Source organism: Ricinus communis, chromosome 9, assembly GCF_019578655.1.
Source record: "Ricinus communis isolate WT05 ecotype wild-type chromosome 9, ASM1957865v1, whole genome shotgun sequence".
NCBI classification, from domain to species: domain Eukaryota; kingdom Viridiplantae; phylum Streptophyta; class Magnoliopsida; order Malpighiales; family Euphorbiaceae; genus Ricinus; species Ricinus communis.
Window position 1 is genome coordinate 335,874 of NC_063264.1, and position 10,144 is coordinate 346,017.

At 38.6% G+C, this 10,144-nt stretch overlaps 2 protein-coding genes across 5 annotated transcripts; both read right to left on the minus strand.

Annotated features, from left to right (window-relative positions):
• Nucleotides 1-110: 110 nt before the first annotated feature.
• Nucleotides 111-3,255, minus strand: LOC8260752 (alpha-galactosidase 1). Of its 4 annotated transcripts, none has more exons than XM_048379006.1 (15): nucleotides 3,089-3,255; nucleotides 2,719-2,775; nucleotides 2,579-2,637; nucleotides 2,170-2,261; nucleotides 1,912-2,015; nucleotides 1,734-1,809; nucleotides 1,582-1,640; nucleotides 1,408-1,473; nucleotides 1,221-1,304; nucleotides 1,077-1,141; nucleotides 915-997; nucleotides 753-843; nucleotides 619-668; nucleotides 389-532; nucleotides 111-300 (listed from the first exon to the last, which is right to left on the minus strand). In XM_048379006.1, exons 1-15 carry the CDS (start codon nucleotides 3,094-3,096, stop codon nucleotides 202-204), a joined length of 1,137 nt encoding a protein of 378 aa, XP_048234963.1. In that variant the 5' UTR covers nucleotides 3,097-3,255; the 3' UTR covers nucleotides 111-201. The 4 variants fall into 4 exon arrangements, with proteins under 4 accessions (XP_048234963.1, XP_048234962.1, XP_025012044.1 ...); XM_048379005.1 differs by lacking the exon at nucleotides 3,089-3,255 and adding an exon at nucleotides 2,936-3,052; XM_025156276.2 differs by lacking the exon at nucleotides 3,089-3,255 and having other exon boundaries at nucleotides 2,719-3,064.
• A 617-nt stretch (nucleotides 3,256-3,872) lies between these two features.
• On the minus strand, nucleotides 3,873-10,043 carry LOC8260753 (transcriptional repressor ILP1). The gene is made up of 6 exons (XM_002513108.4): nucleotides 8,232-10,043; nucleotides 7,634-7,801; nucleotides 6,533-7,203; nucleotides 5,960-6,242; nucleotides 5,505-5,794; nucleotides 3,873-4,430 (listed from the first exon to the last, which is right to left on the minus strand). The coding sequence occupies exons 1-6, from the start codon at nucleotides 9,282-9,284 to the stop codon at nucleotides 4,238-4,240; spliced, it is 2,658 nt and encodes an 885-aa protein (XP_002513154.1). The 5' UTR covers nucleotides 9,285-10,043; the 3' UTR covers nucleotides 3,873-4,237.
• Between the last annotated feature and the right edge of the window lie 101 nt (nucleotides 10,044-10,144).

A 10,144-nucleotide genomic window follows, 5' to 3' on the forward strand; every position in this document is an offset into this window, starting at 1 on the left:
TGGTTCATTGTGATGAGAAGAATAGAGAATCATAAGCACGGGTCTACCATTGAAATTGAATAAGGGTTGCGTACGATGTGAGGGAAAGAGAGAGACAGTGACAGAATGCCTTGGACCTTGAAAATGGCAGTAAATATTCATTAAGTTCTATTACAAATGCTTTGAGCGTACACACATTAGTAGTAGTATTTTGTTTTCTAGTTATTGTGAGATTGGAGTTAAGACATAGAGCTTGCATGCACGAGGATCCACATCTGTTGTTAACTTATCTTGAAACTGCGTTGTGAGGGTTTGATGCTGCTGATGGGAAAAGAGAAATAGAAGGTTAGAGAAACAAGGAAAATGGCACCCAAAATGAATTGTAGCAGTAGTGTAGTTAACTACGCACCTCCCAAACATCTCTTGCTTCAACAAGTGTATGGTTTGGGGTGATGCCAATATCGTCCCAATGTGCGGTCATTGTGGATTTATATTTCTTTCTGTTTACTAACAGAATCACTATTCTATTCCCAGAAAGAGGTCCTGCCCATATCTGTTTTGAATTTAATTAATTGATCATAGCAATAGTAAATCATAATTCAGCACGAAATTTGAGAAGGGTTTCAGTTTATATCTCACATCTCGCTCTCCTTCCATTCTAACCTTTTTGGCTTGAACCCCCAGGGAATCTATCGTCCATCACAATTCAGCATCAGCATGTGTACCTTAATCTCCATTCGGATGCATAATATTTTATGGCAACGGCAACGTACCTTGATTTATGCCTATTACCTCCTCGTTACTTATGATCTGCATAGTTTCATCCGTCATCGATCGAACATCACATCCTAGAAGAAGTGGTGCCTGCAACGAACGCCCATCTCTATCTTCATTCCCTCTTCTTTCCAAATCAATCTAATTATTTCATGTTTTACCTTAGAGATGGCCCAAATGCTAAAATGCACCACGTATTCACTGTACTTCATTCCTCCATTCCCCACTTCTAGCATGTCTGGGTCTGACAAGAACACGCTGTTCCTTTCAGGACTTGATGATTATATAAGCAATTAAGAACAAATCATCACTATAATACTAACCATTCCAGCCACCAGGCTTAGCATAATCAGCATACACTTGGTTCATGTCAGCTATCTTCAGCATACTGTTACAGATAACATTTACTTTACTAACTAATCAATGCATCTGCATTCCTCAAAATCATCTCCAGATATATATATTACCTCTCCCATGAGTCCGATATGTCATCTGTTGTTCTCCAGCTATTACCGATATCTCCTCCCCATAGTGCTGGGCTCATGTCTCCCCTGTTTGATCAAACACAGAATCGTTTATTATGCAGTAATTCTTTTGAGTCCGTAACCATTTAATATATACATCTTTACGTCAATAGTTTAGTTTTGTGCATACCATTCACACAGAGAGAAAAAGATGGAGCGCCCCGTCTTCTTTAGAGCATCCGACATTACTTTGTATCTGTAGAGCAACTAAATCATTCATTAATATAATATATAATTAAAATAACATAAAAAAAGAAAAAGGGAGCAGGTTGGAGTTAATCCTAAAGAGCTACAGGAGAAAGACCTGACAGTTGGTTTAGTATCATTGTTATAACAATTGTCATACTTGAGGTAGTCAATTCCCTGTTTTGAAATGGAACTAATTAGCAACCCAAAACAGGCCTATATAATCAGTTTGCGACTTCTAAAATCAAACTCCATCGGCATATGATGTACCCATGAAGCAAATGTGGCGGCATCTTGCTCTTCATGCCCAAGTGAGCCTGGCACCCTTCCCGTACAAGTTCTGAGCCTAACAAGTACAGGAAGCTATTAAGTTGAGTGTCATATATCCAATCCAAGTAATAATGAAGAAAGAAGGAGTATAGTCTTTGACATGTCTTTTGCAAATTACCCTGCATCTGCGTAGATTCCTAACTTGAGACCCTTGCTATGAACATAATCTGCTACAGCTTTAATACCAGAAGGGAATGTAGTCTTGTTGGCTTCAAGATTTCCCTAATATCATAATATATATGTATGAAGAAGAAAGTACTCCACTGGTTATCCATTTGTTTTTGGAAAAGAGAGGCATACTTATCTTTTATATATAGAAAGACTGCATTGCAAGAAGAAATCAAAACGGCGGCTTGAGGAAAGAGAGAAAGCGAACCTGGCGGTCACGTTTTGATTCACCCCAACAGTCATCTATATTGACATAGAGGTATCCAAGCTTAGCAAGCCCAGTTGAGACTAAAGCGTCAGCTGTGTTCAACCAAAAAGGCTTTTATTTATTGATCCATGCAACTGATTTGAAACATGTCCGATCAACTTAATTTTATTTAAGTCTATAATATATGGACTTCTGTTATTATTTTCATCAATCAATATCCATCCATCCTATTAGCTAGCAATTCCTTCTTAGGGATATGTCATATATATGAAACGAAATGAAATGAAAGGGCAGATAATGTGTTTTTGTTGAGAGGTAAGCTAGCCACAGCAACACATAAATATATTATCAATGAAATGAAAGGTACACTGGAGTCAGCTTAATGATTTTTCTTCTAGACTAATTTTACCCGTTTCTTTAATAACGGTCTCATTAATCTGGCAGTGAAAGTGATTCCAACTGTTCCACCTGTGCCAAAACAAATTTTGGAATTATAAAATGCAAGCAGTTGGATGTAACTATGATAAGCAGAGATGAAAAATGAGTTACCCCATAGGAGGAGTGAGAGGAAGAGGGTCATTGTCAAGCAGCAGCAACTTCCGGCTACTAGTGTATAAAGAAGATGCAGCAATGCAATAATAAGAAGAAGAGCAGAACAAGGAGAAGAGAAATGAGAAAAGGAAAAGGAAGGAATACGAAGAACCCATCATATGCAGGAAATATGTGAAAAGTAGTAGCACCAATTTAATTATGCGTTGGTTCTTACAGTTGCACTGTCACATACAGACACCGAAGCACGAATATATATACACATGAGACTAAAGAGAACACCATTGAAATAATAATAATAATGATGATGATGTAAGGAGCGTGAGAGTGAGAGTGATATGATATTGATGGATGGAGGATGAGGATTGACCAGTTCATATGCTCTGGAAAAAAGCCGTAGGAAATGCCTCAGAATTTTGTTTTGATAGAAGATGCGATGCAACAGTCATCAGTTTAATTACTAAACTGGTTTTCCACCACAAAAAATCGATTTCTATTTTTATCATTCATAATTCTAACTAAACTAAAATAAACTAAACGTAAACTAATGCGGCATTATTCTTTTTCTTACCACCCCCACGTTGTTTATAAATATATATATATATATATATATATATATAGTTGTAGTAAGCCACTGTCTGTAAAGGCAGGCTGCACGCGCAACTCCAGAGGATCTTGTGGTTGAGGTTGTGGGCATGGCAGCATTAATGGAAGCCAGCCTACCCCACTTACCCTTCTCTTTCTTTTCGGCTAAATCTAAATCTTTCATTGCGGCTTCTTTACTCCTTTTTTTAGGATCAACAAATTATTTTATTTTATTTATTCATTACAAACAATAAAAACACCTTTCCTCACCTCCCCCAACCCCAAACCAAAGTGTATCAAACAAACAATAGACCTGAACAGGGTTAATCCAATTGCTAATCCCTTCTTTTCAACTCATGGACACCGCTGATTCCACCCCTTTCCAAGTTATTCAAGGATGACATTTCTAAATAACATCTTACTACTATACCAGTAGGCCTCAATGCTTCTTCTATAAGTTTTTCCTTTTCCGAAAAAGAGAAGGGAGAAATAAGAACGAATTCATGGCCAGATTCTTGTTTTCGTAAACCTTAACATTCAACTCCAGCAATCATCAAAACAGCATAGCCTGGCAAAACTTTTGCGACATTCCATTACAAAATTTACAAGATTCCTGAAGAAAACTCAAATGACAACGTCCCACCAACTGCGTCACATGGAATGGCTGCATCAATTCATTCCATACACTTGCTACTGGAAATCTACCATTTTAAGTTATATTTCCAATTATTATTAGGGAAAGGGGCTCACAAGGAAAACTTTGAAATCACAGTTTATAAAAAAAAAAAAAAAAAATTGTCTCCAGATGAACATGAACATGAACATGCTTAAGAAGCCGGACGGGGGAGGAAATACACATGAACATGCACCAGATGCATGCCTCTTTCAGATACAGTGTCTCCATATCTCTGCATTCTCCATCAATCCTTTTAAATCACAAAGCTTCCCTCAGACTAAACATTCTAGCTATTTCCCTGGCTTTGTCATAATCATTGAGCTCAACCAACATCTTCTTCAGTCGGCGGGCCAGTCCACTAACCTCGATCTCGGAAGCACCTAATGGGTGCTTATCCTTCAGCCTCTTCCCCAGTGACATCACACAATCCACCAACGGTTGCAACTTATGGCTGCAAAATTTTGTTTGTATGACATAAGAAAAGATAATTTAATTTGTAGTTTCAACAATTAGATAAATGTAGTTTGATAACCAACTGAAGAAGACATAAAACTAGAAGAAACGCAAGTCTGCTGAAATATGCACAGGAAATAGGGGGAGCAACAAAAAATAACTGCTATGAAGCTGAAGCTTATGTTTATAGTGGACTATTAGTAATTTCTGAAAGTTGTTCTTTCTCTTGACTGTTAGAAATGTGCCAAGTCACTTAACAAGGATCCTTGTTTCTTGACCCTTTTCATTGTTAATTTGACAATTATCCCTTTTTCCCCTCCTATATATAATTGAGGGCAACAGACCGAAAAATTGAAATTAACTTCCCTAATTAATCTGACACTAGCAAAATGGAATCATAGGAAATACAAAAAACATTTTTGTGGTTTGATCTTTTTAAACTTTAAGTGTTTTTTCTTGACAAATTAATGTACATAATTTAGTCCGTTAGCAAGATTAAGTATATCACCATAAAACCTTTAATTTGCTAATGCGGCACTTACATGGCAGAAGAGAAAAGTGTGCCACATAAGTTCTATGTCAGCAGCTGAATATACAACACATCAGCCAAAATTTACTTTTTCTGGCGATAAACTTAACTTTGCCAACAGCCTAAACCATTATATTGATTTATCAAGAAAATATCACGTAATTAAAGTTGGAAAACAGTCTAACCACATGCTTTTCTATTTTTTCTATTTTTTCCTAAAAAAATAAGTGTTATTATTACTATTGGTAAAACAACCTACCAGCCAAACTAACCCCTAGGAGCTAATACAAGAAAACATAAGGGAAGAAAACTGTATTATAGTGATCAGCAACATATCACCTAGACAATCAAAATCCTTTCCATTGAGGACAGGGGAAAAGATCTTGGAGAAAGAGACCAGCAGCCTCTTAATTGCAGGCTTGATGCATTTACTGTTGCACACAACAGTGACCCTTTTACTGCTAATTAATATTCTACACCACAAAATCGGGTAAAAGTTCAATAACAGAACCAAAAAATCAAGTCAAAAGATACTATCAGTACCTGCGGCTGGCGGTTACACTTGTACCTGCCCACACACCAGATAAAGAAGCAATAATCCTTTCAGTTCTTGTAACTGCATCATGAACATTAGATGCAACACTTTGAAGATGAGGTAGAACCTTCCTGCACAAAAGATCATCAAGAGCAAGTTTCTCTAGCACTGGCAACGACAGAATATCTTTCCACAAGCAGATGTTTTTCATCAAGCGAACTGACATCCCAAACCGATATGCTGCAATCTGTGCAGCTCTTGGCACAGCCTTAAGCTCAATTGGGCTCCATGTTGGAACCTATGGCACAGAAAAGATTGGAACAATGTTGGCAGCAATAATAATTAATTTGTCAAATCTTCTTGAACTATTGGAGGGAAAAATATGTCAATTCACATAGGCATGTAGTATAGAATAGAGAAAATGGGAAAGATATGAGATAATTTTTGAGTTCGAAGCATATACCATAATGCTGACAACAGCATCAGTTAGACGGGTACGGATTGCGAGCAATAGCTCTGCTAGAGCCTCACTAGAAGCAGGAACATAATCTGTTACCAAGTTTGTGGCGAAAACAGCATTCTTAGTCTCTCTAGTACTGAGCATGTCCCAACAATGGGCAATTTCATGATGCAAAATAGGAATTGCAACCTTTTCTACTAGTTCTGGAACAAGATTAGCATCAGCATCTTCAGGACTGAGATCACTTCCATCTTGTGGCAAACCATAATCAGATAGCAAGGAATGCCTGAATAGAAGATGAAAAAGACAGCATAAAGAGAAATGTTAAAGAGGAGCAAAAAGATAAAATATACAAAGTAATTACATAGGCAAGATGCCAAATTAGACAAAAAAAAAAAAGAACTAGTTTCTTCTAAACTAGGAAGAAGAAGAAAGAAGAAGAAGAAGAAAGAAGATATCATCAAATCAAATTGCAGAACAGAGACTCTGAAAAGAAAAGGCTGGAAATCAGGAAATTCAGAGGAAACCAAATGGAAGGTTGTAAAAGAATTAGGCATTCAAAAGGCAGAGTAATACCATTTCATGTGAAAGAAACCTGCATCCTCATGGAGAGGGTCCCACTTCAAAAGTTCTAGTCTCACATATGGAGAGAAGATGGCAGGAGCACTTATTGACATGTAAGCATCTCGATAGCTTGTTGAATATTCTTTCTTCCAGTTTTCAAACCTTTGTTTAACCACAGAAAGTTGACAATATTCTTCTGATGCATCACCAAAGATTTGATCAGCAGTCTGGAGTAACAAATCTCGGTTTGACTGGTAAGCTGCACTTTCACTGTCGCTCTCATCTGTGCTTGATTCTCCCTCTACTTTCTGATTAGAACCATCAACTTCCACTGAAGACAATTTCTTCTGAGCTTTCCTACGCTGACGGGCCTCAGCCCTTCGCTTCATATCCAAACGTTTCTGTTGGTTGATGTCTCTGCCAAATTCATCTAGCTTCACTGGTAGATTAATTTGTTCTTTCATGGAAGCTGATGCATCTTGGGCTGCATTCATTGCAGCAGTAATAGCTGCTTCATTGCTCCCACGTGCACTGAAAACCTTTTTTGCCGCTTCTAAAGCTGTTTTTACCTCCATCATTTCATCATCATTATCAGCAGTTCTTCTTTCCAAAATAGCAGATGCGCGTTGCTCATGAAGCGTCTGCATCTGCTCTTCCAGTTCTTCAATGTAAGGAGCTTTATGCTGAGAAGTAAAAAGTACAACAAACATATAAGTATCACATTTTTACAGGGGTCTCAAAGAAAGTGTAGCAGAATATTAGAGCAATCCTAATAATAATGATAACACATATATATAAAAGGACGACCAAGAGCAGCTACATTAACCATAAAACCTTAGAAGGCAAAATTCTTGTTTGCTAAGAGGTGCATGGTAAAATTATCTCCAAGTCCTGATGCCCTTTTTTTATATCTCATTATTTTTCTACATACTGTCATGTCAGTTTTGTTAAAGTCACAAAGTGATTATGAGCTAAGATCTCCAGCTATCCAACAAGGAGAGGTTAAGGTAATGTGAGGAGTTATAAGTAACAGAGTTGCAGAGAGAGAAATCAGGGGGAAAAAGAGGTGCAGTGGACCAACTATGCAGGACATAGAATTAGATAAACTCATACCTGCAGAAATTCACATATAACAGAAACAAAGTCACGAAGCTTTTGCATAAAGATGAACTTCTCACCAGCAGCAGATAAAGACTTTTCAAGAGCAGTAATATTCATCAACGAGGCAGATAAATTCTCATCAGCCTTTGTCAGCGACGAAACAGTTCTATTGTGAGATTCCTGAAAGAAAATTTAGGGTATATGAAAGAAAGTTTTAATCCAGCAAAAAGTATGATAATAATTAATAAGTATACATATGAATTCAATTACCTACTCTATTTTTTACATTGACACCACTTTTTCCAGAATGTAACAAGATAAGATATGATAAGAACAAAACAGAATCTTTAAAAAGATAAAAAAAAAAAAAAAAAAGGAATTGAAGGCCTTGCTCAAGGAAGAAATGAATTTCGACATTCGCTCAAGGAAGAAATGAATTTTGACATTCAACAAAGAAACTGTTTTGAAGGACTATATTCAAGAGGCTTGCTTAGTCATTGGTCTGGTATAGAAGTATGGATTAAAATGTGTGGGAAAAACATTGAAAAAAGAACTTTAAAAAAAAAAAAAAAAAAAAAAAGAAGAAAAAGAAAAGAGGTAGCATCCTCACTTTAAGCCTGGTGAGGTTGTCAAGCAAAGCTTTCCTAGCAATGTGAGACTGCTGGGGAACGGATAAGGCATCTAAACCTGGAGTAGGTCCAAAAGCCCCCCCAATGGTGGGAACAATGTGAGAGTGGCGGTGATTGTTGGTAGTAGTAATAGTAGAAGTAGAAGGGGTAGGGAAAAGGGAGGGAGTGGAAGAGGAGGGATCATCCATTCTTTTGCCTAAAGCCTTCCTGAATTGCTCCTCCTCCCAAATTTTATCCTCTTCATCCTCATCATTGACAACAGTCTCCTCTGCGATAACATGACTATCATTACCATTATCAAAATCTTGAAAGACAGCATGAGTAGTAGGGGTAGTATTGTCTTTTTTGCCAATCATGGCAATTCGGTTCCTAAACTCAGGCTCCTCATCACTGAAGGCATCAGAAGTAGCAGCTCCTCCATCCAAGGAAATATAATCAGGAGCGGTGGCCCTAGACTGGCGCAAGCGTTCCCTCTTAGCCCTGATTTTCTTGATAGTATCCTCATCTGGAATCAAGGAATAATCTTCATCAATAATAATCTCATCCTGAGGAGGGTCAGCATCTTGTTGATTTAGGGTTTGCGGGAGGGTGGGTTTGAGGAGGCCCTTGAGAATGATTTTGGGTTCAGAGGAAGAAGGAGGAGGAGGGGGGGGTTTGGAGGAGGGCTTAGCGAGGGTGCGGGTCTTCTTTTGAAGCTCAAGAAGAGCTTCTTTGGTGTAAGTACCAGCTTGAGGAAGAAGCACATTATTACTGTTAGTATTGGTACTAGTGGTTGACGTAGTAGAAGAAGAAGATAGACGATCCTTGGGGGCCGTCAGTTTGTGTGAAGATTTGGTTTTGCTGGGTTTCTGTTTTGATGGACGAGGGGTTTCTTCATCTTCTTCTTCGTCGTCGGCAAAGCTCAGCAGCTTCTTTGGTTTGGAAGATGATTTGCGGGAGGAGTAGGAAGGGTTTGTTGTGTTAGAGTTTGATTCGTTATCTTCGTTCTCGTCACCTCTGCGCCGGAAGTTTCTCGATTTCGAGGAGGTGCTCATGGCGGGTGGTGGGTTAATTCTCTGTAATTATTTTATTTTAAATAAAAACATAAATAGCCCCCCTTCTTCTTCTTGAGCACAAGAACAGCAGGCGCAAATTCTGCTTAAGTGGAGCCCCATTCTCTCATCCGAAGCCCAAACACTGAATATGGGCCAAATACGGACTCCTTCGGCCACTAAACCCGGTGAAATAATTTGGTCTTGAGTGAGTTGGACTTTATAAGGGAGCAGCGGGCTGGGCCAAACGTGTCAATCATGGAGTAATGTTTGGGCCAGTTGATCCTTCACCAGCAACACGATCGAAAGAGTCCAAGGTCTCAAGCTAGTAGCAAACAACCAGTTCTTCCTACGCAATTGGGTTGCTTTCAAATGCTCAGAAGCTTTGTGAAGAAGGATATGAACAGAATCCTGGCATAGTTGTGGGCGAAAGGCGATGAAGAGTCTGGTATTCACTAGAAAAGATGGGAGAGTCTCACAACTTCCATGAACTTCGAGAATCCAGCATCTCCATGCTAGCCAAAATCCAAATTCAGTGGTGGCTAGATAGAATCTTAGCCAAAAGATAAATAATGTCGGGATAAGGACTTCCTAAATGCAATAAAGGGTTGGAAAGCTTCACGGTGCTGTGCTAGCTCACTTAATAAAGAAAGGAATTAGGTGGAGTACTAAGAGTGGTATAGGACTCTCCTTGGGTGCCAAGTCCAGGACACTTTTAGGCCCCCTAAACCCACTCTAGCTACCTACTAAACCTCCTATCCATCAGCAAAGTAGGCCTTGAGAAGGCCACAAAGGACAACAAGGGTCTGAGCTCTGCTAGAGACGACTTGATATAGCATTATGAAAAGAGAGATCTTTACTCA

Coding starts and splice junctions, on each gene's coding strand:
- LOC8260752 (XM_025156276.2), bottom strand. CDS start 2,879: ATGATGGGTTCTTCGTATTCCTTCCTTTTCCTTTTCTCATTTCTCTTC. Junction 2,638..2,718: donor CCTCTCACTCCTCCTATGGG/GTAACTCATTTT, acceptor GTTTTGGCACAG/GTGGAACAGTTGGAATCACT. Junction 533..618: donor GAATGGAAGGAGAGCGAGAT/GTGAGATATAAA, acceptor AATTCAAAACAG/ATATGGGCAGGACCTCTTTC.
- LOC8260753 (XM_002513108.4), bottom strand. CDS start 9,284: ATGAGCACCTCCTCGAAATCGAGAAACTTCCGGCGCAGAGGTGACGAG. Junction 7,204..7,633: donor TTATATGTGAATTTCTGCAG/GTATGAGTTTAT, acceptor TTTACTTCTCAG/CATAAAGCTCCTTACATTGA. Junction 6,243..6,532: donor GGTTTCTTTCACATGAAATG/GTATTACTCTGC, acceptor TCTTCTATTCAG/GCATTCCTTGCTATCTGATT.